We start from the raw sequence: 19,201 nt of genomic DNA, 5'->3' as shown, positions 1-19,201 counted from the left end.
GGCTGATCTCTGGGCCTGGGCACTCTCCCTAAGCTCTTCAGCTCAAGGCTAGAGCTCTACCACTTGAGCCACAGCACCACTTCCAGCTTTTTCTGCTATGTGGTACTGAGGAATTGAACCCAGGGCCTCATTCATGCAAGGCAAGCACTCTACCACTGAGCCACCTTCCCAGCCCCTCCAAACCATTTTGTTATCCCAATTCCTCAGGCAGGCTACTGCCTCAGGACCACTTCCACAAGAGCACTGTTCAATTTTCATCTGTGAGGTCTTCCCTAACATTTCCTATAATCTATCCTGACTTGATAGTTCACATCACAGAGCACTAGCTGGCCCACTACATCCTGTTTACTGAACACCCCTTTAACAAGAATATTAGCTCCAATAGAGCAGAGATTGTTGCTTATTTTGCTCATTGCTAATACCCCAATTCTCTGGATTTGAATGTGTCTCCATAAATAGGACTCCTGGCCTTAATCGTGTGGTTGTAAATTAACGAAATCCACTCTCAGTCAATGAGGCAGAAGAGAACTCATCAGGGGATTGCACAGAGTTTCATGGACCCCTGGGGGAAGAAGTTATAGCCAGAGTAAGTGAGTAATCAAGAGTGCAATCTGATGAAGCAGGATGAAGTTTGTCTCGGTTTTCTCATTCTTCCCACTCTACAGACCAGTTCTTTCTGCTAAAGACCCCAACACAACATCCCCACATTTTCCACTTAAATCCAAACTCAAAAGAGCAAGCTTGAGTCAGGGGTTTAGTTTAGAGTCAGGCCATAGTTCCTTGACTATGGCTAACGGAACAGGTCTAAAATCATCTGCTGCCAGTTTTGTGTCTAAGGGCATTCTTTTCAAATGCTCAGTATTAAGTTAGAAATATTTCACCTAGAAAACTACTACTTTTAATAGCCACCTTCAAGACACTCTTTAATAGTAGGTAAAATTCATTCATCTGAACAAGCTAAATTAATGAGGTTATATACAGGTACTGAGTTTTGAACTTAGTCTCCAACCCACGAGACAGGACCTGTACCACTTGAGCCACACCTCCAGCCCTTTTTGTTTTATTTGCAGATAGAAGTGTGGTGCTGCTGTGACCATCTTGTTGAGATGGTGTCTGCTAACTTTTGTTCTGGACTAGCCATAAACCCCAGTGATCCTCCCAATCTTATCTCTGCCTCTCAAAGACTGGGAGTAGAGATGTGCACCACAGCCCTCTTTTGCACAACTTAATATCATTTACATTTAGGAAACTTGACACTTTAAAAATGCAAAGCCTTCCCAAGTGCTTAATTCTTAATATAAAATAATCATTTAAACATATGGTGACTTTCTAAGTTCTTGAAAAATTCCAGTATTTTTGCAGGCTTAGTAACATTTTTAAATACCTTCCAACTAAAAATCCCAAGCCTAAAAAAATCTGTCATTTTAAATTAGAATCTTAAGACCAATGTTACACATCCTAATAGGCCAATTATGTTAAAATATTTCAAATAGCCAGTATTACTCTCATTGAATACTAAATCTACTCCTGAACTTACCTCAAAAGTATCAATGACTGTCAGGAACTGTTTGTTCAGGAAGCCATCCAGAGGATGGAGGTTCAAAGCCAGCCTAAGGCAGAAAAGTCTATGAGACTCCATGTCCAAAATTACCAGTAAAAAGCAGAACTGGAGGTGGCTCAAGTGACAGAAAGCCAGCCGAGCAAGCAGGGAAAGTTAACTTAAGGCCCCAGTACTACTAAAAAAAAATAGCAATGAATATGAAAATGATCTCCTAATTCTTTTAAACTTTTGTAACTGATACATATTTAAGAAACACAGACCTTACAGAAGTTCTATTAAAGGGAGTGAGTAGTTTAGACACCCCACAACACCTGGCAGAACCATTGCTGCTATGATGAACTCAAGCTTGGAGACTTCAAGAGTGAATTACTTTTGTTAATTCAATGTGAAACAAGAATAATTCCAACCTTGGGTGGTTGTGACGAGAAATGAAGTATCTTACGATAAACTCACATGTTGCAAAACAGACAGCAGCTACATTTTCAGGGAGAAATTCAACTTTTACTAGTATGCAAATTACTTGTATTCTTATGAAGTTAAATTTTAAAAGCCTTTGATTAAAACTTTAATTTACACTTGTAAACCTGAAAACAGTTTGTGAGCTTGACTAACCTCATAAGCATTCAGGGAAGTAAGCTCCTAACTTCTCAAAGCCATGTTGTCTAATTGCAGCTCTCCATTTATAAAAGGCAAACTATGCCATTTTCTTGAGCTCTTATTAAAACCTGTAAGTATCCACTTTCTTCATTTTTAAGATAAAGTACAGATTTACAAAATTGAATTTCCTCTAAGGATTCTTTTGGCTCAAGACATTTTTATTCATCCATGGGGGAAGAAGGGAAGGCTGTGGGAGAGGTGGAATCTGTGAATCAGTGTGCTGGGGGTTAACAGCCACTCTCAGGAACTGACACATCTGAGAATGCCAAGAAGAAAATAAGAATCTCTTTATTTTAAAAATGTGATTTACATTGAACTTTCAAAAACAATTATTTCCAAAGAAAACTACACTGGTCTGGGGTTCCAAACTACAAGATGATTATGAAGAACAGAGGTAAAAAAAAATCTAAGTACAGATCAGAGGTTTACAAGGGTTTAGATAGGTGCAAGATAAACTCTAAATGTAAATAGGCTAACACCATGCAATAGAGAAATGACAAAATTTGTCATTTCAATTACCTAACAGCAAGGTGAAAATGTGGTAGAGAGGTTGCATCTTTGAAAGGAAGGGAAGAAAATTGGTGCAGTATGGACTCTCTGTGGACCATGTTCTGTTAAAGAAATTAGTCAAGATTAAAGAAATAAAAGCCAGGTGCTAATGGCTTACAACTGTAATTCTGGCGGCTGAAATCAAGAATATGAAATCTGAGAATTGAGGTTCAAAACCAGCTAGGAAGGAAAAGTGTGAGACTCTTAATTCCAATTAATCACCAAAAGGCCAGAAGTGGAGCCATGGCTCAAGTGGTAGAGTGCCTTGAGAAAAAAACGCTGGAACACAGCACTCAGGCCCTGAGTTCAAGCCCCAATACTGACACACACACACAAAGAAAAAGAAAAAAGAAAAAAAAAAGATTAAAAACATGGGGTAGAGGGCCCCAAAGCTACCCTATCACATTCCAAATACTTATTCAGTATCAGTTATTTAGAGCTGACCAGTGATTTGGCACAACTGGTAAAGACACAGTCTAGCACCAGCAGAAGGAGAGATGATAAAGGGAGCCATGATAGTGAGGAGAGGAGGGAGGCAAATCAGAGACCTAGACTGAGGCAGTCACTGATTAGAGTGAATTCAGAAAGTTTCCTTGTTGCCATCTGCTGTTGTTACTTTCCAGGCCAGAAGTAACAACACAAAACAAAAGGGGCTCCATTCTTTTGGCAGGATTCCTAGTTGGAACACTCTCCAGAGAGGCTCATAACTGAAATCCCATCTGAATGCATAACCCAAATGCAGATGCAGAACTTTGCTGTATTAAAATCAGTATCAACTCATCCAAACAGATAGGCACTGTGACCACAACAATTGAGATCTTCTAGCTGAAGATGCCATAAAATAATTCAAATTATTACATGGAAAATCCATGTCTTAAAACAGGTACTTATTTTCCAAGCATAATTATTCCAGTCTCTTCCATAAAACTGCTTCTGTAAATAGTCTCTCTTAATGTATCAAACAGATTTTCTTTCCAATAGTTAATGGGGTCAAAGCTATTCCAAGTTAGGAGTTCTTTAAGCAAAAGCTATGATTCCATCTCCTTGCTCTCTAGAACTTCAACAGACGAATGTCCCAACATGGAAGTGCTTTCATTCCTTGTCATGGTGGCAAAAAGCATGTCCATCATTCCCAAGGTTTCTAGGAGCTCTCTTTGGTAATCAATCTCTTTTTCTACAAGTCCTTGAAGTATTAAAAACTTTTTATCAACTACTGGTGACTGTCCAATCACAGGTAGATATATATCTAAAAAGAAAGAGAAAGCATTAACTGAGAACACTTTTCTATACACAAGTGAGAAGCAATATTTATTAAAAGTATAAAAATAGTGAATATAAAGACACTGAAAAGTATGTACTTACATATTTATATATTAAGTTTATGATTTATAGAGCATAACTTACAGAGAACAAAAAAACCCATCTGAATAAATGCATTTTAAAAAGAACCAATTACACAAAATGCAGACTATGACTTATTTTCACTTTCCCCTTAAAAATTAATCACAAAACAGTTATGAAGATTGAAAACTGCAGATACCTAGTGTTTTCCTGCATCTCAAAGAATCTGAATTAGGGCTGGGAAGATGGCTCAGTGGTAGAATGCTTGCCTTGCATGCATGAGGCCCTGGGTTCGATTCCTCAGCCCCACATAAACAGAAAAAGCCAGAAGTGGTGCTGTAGCTCAAGTAGTAGAGCACTATCCTTGAACTGAAGAGTTTAGGGACAGTGCCTAGGCCGAGTTCAGGCCCCACAACTGACAAAAAAATTTTAAAAAAATCTGAATTAAAGTACCATGTGGCTAGTTCTAGGGATAGGAAGATAGCATGAAAAGGCACAGGAGTGCAACAGTAAACAGCAGAGACCAGGTATGCTACAAATACTGAACTTTGTGAAAGAAACAAAGGACCACCGGGTAGGCTCATACCTACAATTCTAACTACTCAGGAGCTTGAGATCTGAGGACGGTGGTTTGAGGCCAGCCCAGGCAGAGAAGTCCCCATGAGACTCTTACCTCCAATTAACCACTCAAAAACCAGAAGTGGCACTGTGGCTCTAAGTGGTAGAGTGCTGGCCTTGAGCAGAAGAGCTCAGGGACAGAACCCTGACCCTGAGTCCAAGCCCCGACAAAAGAAAAAAGGAAGGGAGGGAGGGAGGGAGGGAAGGAGAGAGGGAGGGAGGGAGGAAGGAAGGAAGGGAAAAGAACCCTAATGCTGGACACTGGACAACTGAGTAGAGGATAGGGAGAATGCCCCTGTGCTCAACTTTAAGCAAAAGGGAAAAGGAAAGCTTTTGTGAGCTCCATGGGTGCAATGTGGCACCCTGTAAAAACATGATTTAAGATAGACTTGTGATCTATATAGCAAAGATGCTGGAGAAGGGGGCCCTGCACCTTCTAGCTTGCTCCCTGGTGCTGTAGTGGGGATCATCTGAAGAGAGGTCCTACCAATCATCAAACCTTTGATAAGGGGAGCAAAATCCCCAGCATTTCCACATGTCCTAATCTCAATAGACACCTCTCAAATGGCTCAAATGGTAGAACATTAGCTTTGAACAAAAGAAGCTCAGAGACAGGCCCTGAGTTCAAACCCTAGGACTGCCCCGCCCCACCAAATTTGAAAATTTTATTTCCAAATTTGACATTATTTGACACCTCTAGGTTGTTTGGTTTTCTTTACTTTTTTTTTGGGGGGGGAGGGGTGGGATCATACTTAAGGCCTCATATACACTAAGCAAGTGCTCTAACACTGAGTTACATCCCCAGCCCCAATACTTCAACTTTTACAAGAATGCTAGGGTGTTTGAGTTTTAACAACTACTTACCAATAATTATTTCAGCAGCATTAATCAAAACAGGGGCAAATCTTGGTTGAGACAGATTTCTGCAAAGCAAAATTTCTATTTAATAAAACTTGAAAATTTTCAGAAAAATCCCTTAAAAAAGATTTAATCACTCCAGCAGATTATAAAAATCTGTCTGTTACTGGATGATAAAGGAGAGTCTGAGATGCTAAATCCAAGTATCTCATAAACATAAAACATATATACCTTATCAAAAAATTAAGGACACGAGTGATTTCCTTTTCATCTCGCCCTGCCAGGGCATTTGCAAGAACTCCTCTTCGATTTAGCTCCTTTATAATGGATACTGTGACTTCAGGTGTCTTTATTACACAATTAGGCTGGAAAAATGGTCAGAGTCAATACAAGCAGAAAAACAACACAAGAAAAAAAACACTGCTGTGCATTAAATTACCAGGTTTACTTTCATAATTCCAAGTCACAGTGATAAATAAGTCAAGTACTCATTTTTTTTTGCAGGGGGGGGGGGGGGGGAGGTTGGCCTCAAACTCTATGTAGTCAAGGCTAACACTGATTTCATAATCCTCCTGCCTCAGCCTTGCCAGTACTAAAAATGAAGATATGCACCACGCTTCAACTACTAAGATCATTGTTTTAAAAATGTTCCTCACCATGATAACCTATACAGAACTCTAGGAATTCACACACAAACTGTCAGACTAAAGGAGGATACCCTTAGGGGAGGAACCCAAAAGTGTAACTTCTTTTAACATTTAAAATACTATTTATCAAAACAAATTCCAGGAAATGGAAATATGAATTTTGGGGTAGTGGTAGGGTTTTTGCTTTTGGTGTTTTTTTGTTTTTTGGTTTTTTTTAGGGGAGACAAAGGAGAGGCATGGAAAGGGAGGGACAAAGAGTAAACAAATGCAATCATTCTATTCAGTATATACTATGTGAAAAAATAAACTATATAACTTGTGGGCAGGGATGGGAAGGGGAAATTGGGGGAAAGAAAAGGAAGGGATGACATTATCTAAAAAGAGAGATGCACTCATTACCTGACATAAAATGGTCATTCCTCTATATAACACCTTAAAAATAACAATAAAATTATATTTTTAAAAAATGCTCCTCACTTACCTCAAGGACTCTGTCAAGAGCCTGAGAGACCCGAAAATTTTTTAGGTCTCTGTCATACAATTCTAGGTGTTTCTTTGTTGGCCTGTTGATCAAAATGTCATCCTAAAGTAAATTTAGACAGAAGGACAATCATTATCTATACAGTTCCATTCAAAAAACACATTTTAATAATAAAGTAATACTTTTTAAAAATAAAGATGCTTTACACTGTATTACAAATTATGTTCATATGCATATAATCTAAATTTTTAAAAAATGGAATGAATAATTTGCCATATCAATGTGCTTTTATTACATTTAACTTAAAAAATACAGAACTGTCTCAACTCTGGGCAAAACTACTCATTTCAACTTTCTTTATATAGCAACAAGTATAATTTAGTAAAATGAAAAATAAAACAAAAATCAAAAATATTAAGACTAGTCCTAACATCTCCAGATGTTAGGATCTATCAAAATGTCTTTGTGCCTCAAAAACAATGAAAAACCTTTGGAACAATTAATATACACTAAAACAAATGAATGACTGAAAAGTAAATAGGTTCTGTCAGAATGGGGAAGAGTGAACAGGACAGGTAAATGCGGATAAATATGGCCAAGAGTTACTTGCATATATGAGAATAGAATAATGAAATGTGTTAATAATTATTTTAGAAAGGGAAGAGAGTAAGGGAATGATAGAAGAGGTGAGTTTGATTGGGATACATTGTATGCCTATATGGAAATGTCAGAATGAAACCAACCACATTGTACAACTAAGGCATGCTATCAAGAAGTATTTAAAAAAATATAAAAATAACAAACAAAAAAAAAACTTGTGTTAACTTAATCTTCCTAAGTACAAATAGAGGAATTACTAATTAAGAGTTGTTTAGAAGGTCAAATCAGATAGTATGTGAAAAACAGTTTCACAGTGGTAAGGCATTGTATTGCCATGTTACAACTATAAATAAAGTAATGCTTGTTGTCCATTCTTCAATAACATCATCAAATTTAGCAACTGGGCAACAATCTTAGTGTGGCAGAAAATAAATAGAATACCATGTGAATTATGATTTCCAGCCATGTACAGGGATAGAACTAACTACTCTAAAAATGTTACATTTTAAAACCATGAGAAATACACAATTACCCGTTGCTTCATGTAATTCTTTCCTTTAATAAAGGTTCGGTATGCAGGCCTTCTCCTCCTAGGAAAAGAATCTTTCTTTGTTTCAGACTTTCGATGTTTAACACTGAGTATTCCATTGGTCATTCCTACGACTATTGTCTCATCTTCATGCTAATAGCAATTAGAAAAACAAGTTAGTCTATTTCTAATCAATAATTTACAGTATTTTTACTAAGTAACTTCAATACCCTGTTTCAGCTTGTCCCATACTATCACCAATAGTTCCACCCAGACTTACTCTGCCTAATAATTATCTATGCAAAATGTTAAAAGCAAAGTCCTTATACTACTATGTTGATAGAACTTTGTATCTATGTAAACTATCACTAGCAAAGTCTGAATAATATTAACGATATATATATAATGTAATAACATAATGCTAAAATGTTAATGAAATCTTAGCAAATATCAAAACAATTTTTCTACATCACTGCACAGAGGTATCACTTTCCCTAAGCTTTCCCCTATAATATTTTTTAACAGGATTTCCTCTCCCAATTCAGATTTCTACATTATTCAAATCTCCACCTAACCAAAAGCAGCTACAGGTGAAACTTGATAGTGCACATTCCAGCCAGCACTGTCAACTAACAAAAAGAGCTACTTCACTTTGTTCTCCTTCCTTTACACAACACTTTTGTCTCTATCTCAGACTTTCTCTTCTAAAGATAGTATCTTTGAATTTGTTAAATAAAGATCTGGCAATTGCCTAGACCCTACTGTTATTGTTAGCAAGGTCTACAGCACTGTACAATGAATGAGACCTAAATCAGAACTCTGCTAAGTTATTAGGATAATACATATTCTAGCAATTGTCTTCATTCAAGTAACTAATATGGTTTATTCAAACCCAAAGATGAACACTAAAATTCACTTTAGTTTCAATTAGCAGGCAAAACTAGTGATAATTTTAACAGAGCTAAAAGTACTTACTGCAAGTGCAAGACTCAAAATTGAAGCGGTATAATCAAAACTGTGGACTACTTTGTAGGAAGTTGTACTGTATACTTTGACCTTCCTAATTAAAAAAAGAAAGAAGAAAGCTTTGTTAAGAAAAAAAAATCAACTTGGAAGCCAGGTATCAGTGGTTCACACCTGTAATCCTAAGTACTCAGAAGACAGAGATCTGATAATCACAGGTTGAAGCCAGCTGAGGCAGGAAAAATACTGGGATTCTTATCTCCAATAAACTAATAAAAGCCAGAAGTGGAGTTGTGGCTTAAGTGGTAGAGCACTAGCTTTGAGCAAAAGAAGCTCAGAGGCAGCACCCAGGCCAAATTCAAGCCCCAGGAATGTTGTGCATGCACACACACTCACACACACGCACACACACACACGCGCGTGCGCGCACACACACACACACATACACACACACACACACACAAAATCACCTTGGAAATGAGTATGAAAATATCTACTATTTTGCAAACTCAAATATATAATTCACTATATAAACATTAAACTCAATATATAAACATTAAAATTCCCACAACAGTAAAGAAAAACAATAATGCAGTGTGTTACAAGGTATATCATCACTGAATCCCTTAAAATGAACTATATTTCAGCTACTAGAACAAAGACTAACTGGACATTTAGGAAAAACACCAAAGGACACACCACAAATCAGATAAAACTTAGAAATGAAACAAAAGTATCAATGACATCCACTGCTGAGTGGAAACACGAGTTCTCACCCTCAGCAATACAGATACTTCTGGACAGAGAACCCTGTGGTATGAGGGCTCTTCCATGTTCTGTAGGTCATTAACAACATCCCTAGCCTCTATTTCCTACTATGGCAATAGCATGCCACCCCAAATTTGTGACAAGTAATCATGTTTCCAATTCCATTACTCCAAGCTGAGAAGCACTGCAAACAGAGCCAATTTACACTTAACTTTTTTTAGGAGACATCAAAAAAAAATTATCAAATTACAGAGAAACACCATTACAGAGTATTTTACATGGTTATATAGTAAGTTCATGTGGACTAAAATTATTTCCTAGCTTTAAAGTACTTACACTTTTCTAATACACATGCTGAAAACCAAGTCTTTTAATAATAGTGAAGAAGGAATGGAAATACAGAAATAACTTAACCAAGAATAGATGGATTTAAGTCTACAAATGTGCCACATACTTCTACTTACATATGACTACTGAACCATGAAATGTGTAATTTGTTTTATTGAATTTTTTTTTTGTCAGTCATGGGGCTTGAACTCTGGGCCTGGGCTCTTCCTGCTTTTGCTGATTAATTGGAGATTGATTTTTCAATGACTTCACTGCCCAAGCTGGCTTCCAACTTTGATCCTCTGGATCACAGCCTTCTAAATAGCTAGGATTACAGATATGAGCCACCAGTGCCAGTACTTTTAGTGCATATTTTACTTAGCTGCTAAGTAATTTATATAATATATAATGACATTTCAACATTTATCAGTATATAATTATTAAGACACATATAGAGACAAATTAAGCTTCTAAGGCATACATTGATATAATATTCTACAACTATTTCAATTTTAAATTAAATTAAAATTGAATAAAACAAGCTGGGCACCAATGGCTTATGCCTGTAATCCTAGCTATTCAGGAGGCTGAGATCTGAGGATCACAATTAAAGCCAGCCCAGGCAGGAAAGTCCATGAGATTCTTATCTCCAATTAACCACCAGAAAATCAGAAGTGGCACTGTGGCTCAAGTAGTAGAGCACTAATCTTGAGCTGAAGAGCTGAGGGACAGCACTCAGGCCCAGAGTTCAAGCTCCACAACTGACAAAAAAAAAGAAAAAAAGAATGTAACCTGGAATAATATATATGCTTATAATAAAATTTTTACAACATAAACTTACAATGATTCTTAAATAAACTATAGAATAAATTACTGTAATGATTAATGCTCTAGACTGGTGGAAGGGTGATTATGGTTAAGAAGCATTATATACATAAGGAATGGATTTGTTAAAATGAAACTCCCTTATACAACTAACAGATATCAATAAAAACACAAAAAATAGGAAAAAAAGACTTACTATTCAAGTAGGGCAATAATATTGCTTAAATAGAAGCTAAAGCAATACATTATTTTAAGGATAAAAATAAATATAGATATAACTAGATTTCCACTCCCTATGGAAATCATCAGAACATTTATCACTGATGTTGTTAAAATAAATATTTTCTCAAGAAGTAGCACTTGTGTACACTTATAATGACAAAGAAAGAAAATGAAAATACTAACCTATCTAGTGAACCAGAGAGTAACCTCTGACCCGAGCTGCTCAGACACAAACATGTCACAGTTTTATGATGGTTTTTCAAAGACACAAGCAACTGTCCTCCTTTTAACAAGTCCCAGACTTTAACAAAACGACCTCCTAAAAACAGAAATAATCATTAGATTGATATTCCACCTATGTATTAAAAAATTTAAACATCAAAAAGTATTGTTCACTGGAATTCCCTAGAGTAGAGACTGCCTGGTTTAAATCTTGGCCCTAAGACTCAGAGAGAGGGAGAGAGAGAGTGGGAGAGAGAGAGAGAGAGAGAGAGAGAGAGAGAGAGAGAGAGAGAGAGAGAGAGAGAGAGAGAGAGCGGGGGAGAGAGAGAGAGAGAGAGAGAGAGAGAGAGAGAGAGAGAGAGAGAGAGAGAGTGTGTGTGGCTAAGGGAGGAAACCAGACTGCCTGGCTTAAATCTTGGCCCTAAGACTCAGAGTGAGTGAGAGAGAGAGAGAGAGAGAGAGAGAGAGAGAGAGAGAGAGAGAGAGAGAGAGAGAGAGTGTGTGTGTGTGTGTGTGTGTGTGTACCAAGTTCTACTATCTTGATGGACTAACTCAGATAACAGGCACACAGCAGCAAAGTGCCTGGTTAAGGGTAGGTACTCAACAAATGTTAACAGCCTGCCCATTTATCAACTGTTTGGAAAACAGATATGTAATTCAAGTGAACACTACTAAGTTATACATAGTAACTGATAAAGAAAAATCGAATAAGATACTGGTGAAAGCTATGTTTAAAAGAAATACCTGAAGACACCAGAAGACCTCCAGAAGGGAAAAGCAAGACACTCTCCACTGGCTGTCCATGCTCCATAGAGAGAACACTTTCATTTGTTCGTGAATCATACATCTTCACAGTATGATCATAGGACCCTAAAATGTAAAATTTTTATCTCAAATTATACATGTATGTATTCAGATATAAATTTTAAAAGAAAACCCCTCAGATGAAGTTTTTGTTTTTTTTTTAAGCCAAAAGGCCAGGTATAGTGGCATATGCCTGTAAGCTCAACTATTCAGGAGGCAGTTAGAAAGGTTTCAATCCACAATCAAATCAGGAAAAATCATATGATTCTACCTTTAAAAAATTAATAAATAAGCCTAAGCCAGTGGCTCACACCTGTAATCCTAGCTACCCAGGAGGCTGAGATCTGAGGATTGTGGTTCAAAGCCAGCCTGGGCAGGAAACTCCATGAGGCTCTTATCTCTCTCTAATAAACTACTCAAAAAAGCCACAAGTGGCACTGTGGCTCCAGTGGTACAGTGCTCATCCTGAGCAAAAGAAGCTCAGAAGCAGCATCCAGGCCCAGAGTTAAGCCCCAGGCCCAGCAAACAAACAGCTAGCAAAAGTATTGGTGCAGGATTATAGTAGAGCGCTTGCCCAGAAAATGTAAGACCCTGAGTTCAAACCTCAATACCAAAATATAATCATGTGTTTTTTCCTCACAAAAATAATAGTACTTCAAATCTTCTTGCCATTACTGATTGTTTCTGAAAAAACACTACACAACATTACACAAATTCTAACTTGCTTTGATTATAAAATATCCCTATCTGTATACTACTATCACTGTGGAATCCTCTGGGGATGCCTGTATAGGAACCAACAAAAAAGTGAACTATACTTAAGGATATTGCAGTGCCATGGCTCTGGAGGCTCACTAAAAACCAGGGTGTGACCCACTGCAGTTGCCTTTTATTTTCTTTTTTTTTTGCGGGGGGGGGGGGGGGGGGAGGTCTGGTCGTGGGGCCTGAACTCTGGGACTGGGTGCTGTCCCTCAGCTCTTTAGCTCAAGGCTAGCACTCTACCACTTGAGCCACAGAGTCACTTCCGGCTTTTTTTCTTTTTGCTTATGTGGTACTGAGGAATCGAACCCAGGGCCTCAGGCATGCAAGGCAAGCGCTCTACCATTGAGCCACCTTCCCAGCCCGCCTATTATATTTTCAAGACAGTCTGAGATATCCAAACATGTTTGAGGAACAAGAATCACCAAAAGGAGAAAATTTTTAAAAAACTGGATCATTGTGGGCTGAGAAGGTGGCTCAGTGGTAGAGCGCTTGCCTTGCATGCCTGAGGCCCTGGGTTCGATTCCTCAGCACCACATAAGCAAAAAGAAAAAAGCCGGAAGTGGCACTGTGGCTCAAGTGGTAGAGCGCTAGCCTTGAGCTGAAGAGCTGAGGGACAGCGCCCAGGCCCAGAGTTCAGGCCCCACGACCGGACCCAAAAAAAAAAAAAAAAAACTGGATCATTAATTACAAATATATTTTTAAACTTTGTGTGCAATGCTGAGAATTGAACCCAGCACCTTATAAAACCCGGGCAAGTATTCTACCACTAAGCAACACTCCAAGCTCTAAAAGTTGCATTTCTCCATCCCAAAAGAATCTCATAACAATGAAATAAAGTCCACCTACCTGTTACAAAGATATCTGGGTTCAGTTTGCTAGCACATCCACACCTCACATAATCAGAATGTTCTTTCAATGTCAGAATTTCTTTGGAGTTTGGAATATCCCATAATTTAACTGTATAGTCATCAGCTCCAGAAACTACATGGTATTTGTCAGCTGTAAAATCCACTGTATGAACTGCTCTGAAAAACCAAAGGTCAGTTTATTAAAAGGTAAGATAAAAAACTATAATCCTATAGTCTAACATAAAATGCTCCTTTCCCAGAGTTTCAAACAAACAAACAAACAAAAAAAGAAAAAACAAAAAGAAACTCCATTTCAGAGAATATATGAGAAAAATCATGTGAAAAAGAAAACGTTTTTAACAGTGGTATTTTAAAATATCACTCTACTGTCAAAAAGAATATTAAGAAGCAGTTTTAATAGTATATTTTCTAGTAAGTTAATAATTCTACTAAACTGCCTAATAAAAAGAAAATTTGGAGAAAAGGCACATTCTTTAATAGAAAAAAACTTGCTGAGTTTTTTTTTTATCTAAAGAAAGACTTGACACTAAGTAGGATCAGATTAAGTGAACTGCTGTTGTTTCAATTAGAACACCTGAGTAGCACAACTGTATATTCAATTTTAAAATTTTTAAATGAAGAGTTCTCAACAATGATATTGGCAATCTTGAATCAAAGTTACAATATAAAATTATAACAGCTCTTTAAATTACAAATCAATCAAGAAAGCCTAACTTGACTTCAATGTGAAAACCTTAAAGATAGACTCAAGCTTACAAAGCAAGCATTATAGCTATGTGGACACCTTTAGAGCAACGATTCATAACCTCCTGCCCTAGATCACAGACTTACTGGAAAGTTAGTAGATGCTACACTAGACATGTATGTGCTCATTTCCTAAAATATCACAACAATCCTAATTCATGAGTCCTACAAACTGGACTGTTGATCCAAATTAAGTTCTGTATCTCAGGATAATCAGAAAATAAAGTACACACAGGTACATAATCTTCATAGAATGGCTGTATTTTTATTCAAGGCCCAAAGAGAGAGCTTTCAACAAAAATATATAACCAGTTGACTCTTACTTTGTATGGCCTTCAAATTGTCTGAGTGGGGCCCTCCCACTTATATCAAAAAGCTGAACAACACCATCTTCACTTCCAGCCACAAGCAACTGACCATCCTGTCGGAAAGTGGCACTGTATGCTGTGTCTTTAAAACGTGAAAAGGTTTTTATAGGTTCTTGGGAGTATCGACCATAAATGTGAATCTATAAGACAAAAAAATAAATCAATAAACAAATGACTCAAGATCAGCAGAAAACTATATAAAAGTGAAGAAATTTACTATTGTACTTACTCTTGAAGAAGCTGTTACTGCATAGTTATATGGAGGCTGAGGAGAAAAGTCTACTTTTGATACTGCACCAAATTCCTTAATCTGAACAGGGGTCTTAATGAAAAAGAACAAAGTATTAACATAGTTACAACTGGTGACAAGGCCTATTTAAGCATTACATAATTTCTTATAGATGGGTTTCTTTGTGTTCTTAGTAACAGTTGGTTGCATTTACTTTAGCAATACAAAAGAAGCAATAATGATCTATATCCTATGACTAGAGTATACTTGTTGCCATTAAAAGTAAATAAATAAATACAAACTAGAAAGCTACACCTGTCTTTTCAGCGGCCAAATTTATTCCAATTCCTGTCAGGAGCATGGGGAGTTATGACTATACCAGTATACATTTAACTAAGATTTAAAGTAACACAAAGATGATTATACTACACAGTCAATGAAGGCAGTTCTATACCCAGTTTTCACTAACTAAATCATCTCAGCTAACTTTTCATATAAGTGGCAGGTTTAATATCTGTTTATAAGGAAATGTCATCATTTACTGTATCAGCCTATTATTAATGGACACAAAATTTACAAAAATTCTAATATTAGCTGAGCATGGTGGCTCTCATCTATAATTACTACTGGGAGGTCAATTATTGAGAAGATCATGGTTTGATGCCAACCTAGGCAGAAGGGTCCAAGAGATCCCCTCTCAATAAAAGAAACTGGGCACAGTAAAGAGAACCCATCATCTAGCTATGGTAAGAAGTTTAAAATAGGAGGACTGTAGGCCAGGTGGTACAGGCTTGAGCAAGAAGGGAGACTGTATCTCAAAAATAACCAGTGTTGGGGGAGGGGGGAATCAGGTGGAGGGAGGGAGGTGGGGGGAGTATGGGAAGGGATAGGAAGGGAAAACGAAGAGGAGGCAACAATGCTTAATAAGACATGTACTCGTTATCTTGCCCATGTAATTGTAACTCCTCTGTACGGTAGTCTCACAATAAAAAATAAAAAATAAAAAATAAACCAGTGCCAGTAAAAGCTAGAGGCATGATGCAGCTGTAGTATACCTGCCTAGCAAACACAAGGGCCTGAATTCAAACTCCAGTACTACCACCAAAAAAAAAAAAGAAAAAGAAAAATTTACTAATACTAAACATCTTTATACAGAATACAGATCTTAAAAAACTTTTGAAAGTATATTTATTAAATATATGAGAGTGTAAGGAAGTGGTGCTATGGCTCAAGTGGTAGAATGCTAGCCTTGAGCTGAAGAGCTCAGGAACAGTGACCAGGCCCAGAGTTCAAGCCCAATGACTGACAAAAAAAAAAGGCAGATACATTTTTTTCAAATCATAAAAGATATTGTCAAGTTGCCATCCAGAAAATCACCAATTCCCTTCCTTCAAGTAGTAATGATGATCAAAATGCTGCATACATGCCAATTTAACAAATCAACATAGTATTAATTATTATCTTTTATTTTTTATTTATTTGTGAAACTGGCCAATATGTTCCAATGCCCAGTTTATATTTCTGGTTTCATAAACTTCCCCAATCCCAAGCTTTTTCCATTGATCTATTTAGTTCTTTTAAAAATCTTATGTAAAGGGGCTGGGAAGGTGGCTCAGTGGTAGAGCGCTTGCCTTGCATGCCTTAGGCCCTGGGTTCGATTCTTCAGCACCACATAAGCAAAAAGAAAAAAGCCGGAAGTGGTGCTGTGGCTCAAGTGGTAGAGTGCTAGCCTTGAGCTGAAGAGCTGAGGGACAGCACTCAGGCCCAGAGTTCAAGCCCCATGACCGGACCCAAAAAAAAAAAATCTTATGTAAACTATACTAGACAGTACTGAAGAATCAATTTAGTACTTCTTTCTTGTATGAAATTCATATTTAAATCATTTGGCCTTGACTAATCATATATTCTGTTCTAAGCATGTCTACAGTTAAAATGATTAAGCAGTACATACTTTTATATAAAATGTTAAGAAAAAAGTAGTTTCTCAAACACTAAGCTGCTCACAAACTATTAATAGATAGTTAATAGACAGTTAACGGACAGTAAATAGATATGCCAGCATATTTGAAGTACAACAAATGCTGGACAAGCTGCACAAATGAATAAAGAAATAAATGTACAAATCTCCTCCCTCCTCCCTATCTTCCACATACCTTATAGTTGTTCCAGTACACAGTATCTTGTGTGATCTTCTCACCAAGTATAGGATAGGTTTGAATAGCTACAGGCTTATAACCAGACATCGTTACATATAATTCCTCTGTTTTCTAAGACTTAGTAATTTGGTAGTGATTAGAAATAATTCCAGTGACTCCACTTTCGGTCTGAAAAAGAACATGTTTTAGAGCATGCATTATTCATAAATTGTGTCCACAGGTATGGTTTTCATTCTGCTTTCTTTCTGTAGGCTGTCTATAGAGTTTTTAGGCTAGTGATCCAACTTTACAAGCCATGGAAGGCCAGGTTTCCAGGAAACCTCTGTTCTCTGAGGCAGGGTCCTGTCCATGACCTCATGTGACTCAATTCACGTAATCATACTGCAATGAAATGATCTCTCTTCTTTTTTACCCTTTCCTATTTTTTATTATTTGAGATAAGTGTCTTGCCATGTAGTTCAGGCTGATCTTGAACTCACCATCCATCTGCCTTAGCCTCCCAAGTGCTGGAATTACAGGTGTGTGCCACTATGCCCAGCTTGTAACCATCTGCTTTCCTGTTAAATTGGACAATTTGCGTGGAAGCTTTTTTAAGTGCTCAAAGAATGCATGTGGAAGAAGGAAAGGAAGCGTTGTGCAAGTTTCTATGGAAAAATACAAAATTAAAATCACAAGTAGCCTCTATAACATGAACAAATACTACACAACAGTTCAAAAACTTTTTTCTGTAAAAGGCTTGATGGCAGTTATTTTATGCTTAGGAGGCTAACATGCAAAACAGTTACATATATTTAGAGAAAAAAATCTCAAATCTTATTAACAATCTTCTCCAAATAATTATAAGTACAATTTTTATGAATGAAAAGAATGGAATTATCTGGAGGCATAGGACAACATGTCACCTAATTCTAGGTCAATCTTAATACTTCCTATTTCCAAATCGACTGCATACGCTCATCTGTCAAAAAGCTTTCTTGGCTAAGTGGATAACAAAAACAGGTCCTCAGACAGATCTACCCCCTAGGCCCACTGCTCTTTTTTACAATATAGGAATGCCACCTAGGTCTGTCTTTTTCTTTAGTTTTTATTGTTATTATAAAGGTGATGTACAGAGGGATTACAGTTAGATAAGTTAGGTAATGAGTACATTTTTTTCTTGGACAACATCAACTCTTCCTTCGCTCTCTCCCAGTTTTTTCCACCAGCCCCCACTCACAAGTTGTACCGTTAGTTCATTTTCAACATAGTGTTTGGTGAGAACCACCGCTGCTAGCAGTGTCTTACAAACGAAGAGCAGTAGCAGTGGCTCCGCGTGCGGAGAAAAGGGACACATATACACGGAGCAATAAATGATGCGAAAGTGAGCAGAAGGACTATGATCCGGCCGAGGTCAGACTAACAGGTAAATAACCCAGACTAGCTGCATAACAGGTACTACTGCTCGGTGCACTGCAATGCTGTGTCGACGAGCAAATAACTGCTCGGCGCCAGCTCCAGAGAGAACCATTTTTAATCCTACCAGAGGAATGTAAAAGATGGAGAAGAGGAAACACTCGGGCAATCACACAGAAGGAAAGACCGAGGTGGGGAAGTCCGCCACTGCCTGGAAGCGGTGCGGAATGCCCGGCAGATGGAAAGCGGTGGGCTGGACCCGACATTCAGAGGAGGAACACACGGTGTGACAGAGACCCAGGAGCCTGGCCGTCTCCAGCGGAGGCCCGGAGGGCGCAGGCCGCCGCGCCGGTCACCGCAGCCAGGCCCGAGGACCGGGCCATCCTCAATGGAAGCCGCCTTTGCCTACCTCTGCTGGGTCCCCAGGGTCCGCCGAAACACTCCGGTCGCAAGGAAACCCCCTTGGACCTTGCCAGCTTTCCTAAACCAGATCTCTCGGCACCCGGGCTCAAAAGAAGAAAAAAAATCACGCGGACCTTCAGGGAGCCGGCAGCAAGGGAACCGCGCGTAGAGATGACATCACGGCGCATGCTCAGAAGACTCCAGGCGCCGAGGCAGGCGGGCGAGGAGGAGGGGCGGGGTTATAAAGTGGGCGGGGCGGTCCGAAGGAGAAGGCGTGGCCGGACGCGGACCCGGCTGGGGTCTGGCC

General features: G+C 38.2%; 1 protein-coding gene across 2 annotated transcripts; it reads right to left on the bottom strand.

The window, feature by feature from the left end:
* Positions 1-2,481: 2,481 nt before the first annotated feature.
* Positions 2,482-19,064, bottom strand: Utp15 (UTP15 small subunit processome component). Of its 2 annotated transcripts, XM_070031342.1 has the most exons (14): positions 18,902-19,064; positions 17,580-17,744; positions 17,098-17,268; positions 14,945-15,037; positions 14,671-14,855; positions 13,581-13,759; positions 11,913-12,038; positions 11,130-11,265; positions 8,817-8,901; positions 7,845-7,994; positions 6,713-6,814; positions 5,816-5,949; positions 5,591-5,649; positions 2,482-4,013 (listed from the first exon to the last, which is right to left on the bottom strand). In XM_070031342.1, exons 3-14 carry the CDS (start codon positions 17,185-17,187, stop codon positions 3,796-3,798), a joined length of 1,557 nt encoding a protein of 518 aa, XP_069887443.1. In that variant the 5' UTR covers positions 17,188-17,268; positions 17,580-17,744; positions 18,902-19,064; the 3' UTR covers positions 2,482-3,795. The 2 variants fall into 2 exon arrangements, with proteins under 2 accessions (XP_069887443.1, XP_069887444.1); XM_070031343.1 differs by lacking the exon at positions 17,580-17,744.
* Positions 19,065-19,201: the final 137 nt, after the last annotated feature.

Source organism: Dipodomys merriami, unplaced genomic scaffold (genome assembly GCF_024711535.1).
Source record: "Dipodomys merriami isolate MVZ:Mamm:240054 unplaced genomic scaffold, mDipMer1.0.p SCAF_20, whole genome shotgun sequence".
In the NCBI taxonomy this organism is placed as follows: domain Eukaryota; kingdom Metazoa; phylum Chordata; class Mammalia; order Rodentia; family Heteromyidae; genus Dipodomys; species Dipodomys merriami.
The sequence above is the reverse complement of the archived record's forward strand: the minus strand, read 5'-3'. Positions and strand labels throughout refer to the sequence as shown.

What these genes read in the sequence shown, in the direction of transcription:
- Utp15 (XM_070031342.1), bottom strand. Translation starts at nt 17,187, where the DNA reads ATGTCTGGTTATAAGCCTGTAGCTATTCAAACCTATCCTATACTTGGT. An exon ending in CAGTAACAGCTTCTTCAAGA is followed by an intron (nt 14,856 to 14,944) that starts GTAAGTACAATA and finishes TTTGTCTTATAG; the next exon opens with ATTCACATTTATGGTCGATA. An exon ending in CTCTCTGGTTCACTAGATAG is followed by an intron (nt 8,902 to 11,129) that starts GTTAGTATTTTC and finishes TTTTTTAATTAG; the next exon opens with GAAGGTCAAAGTATACAGTA.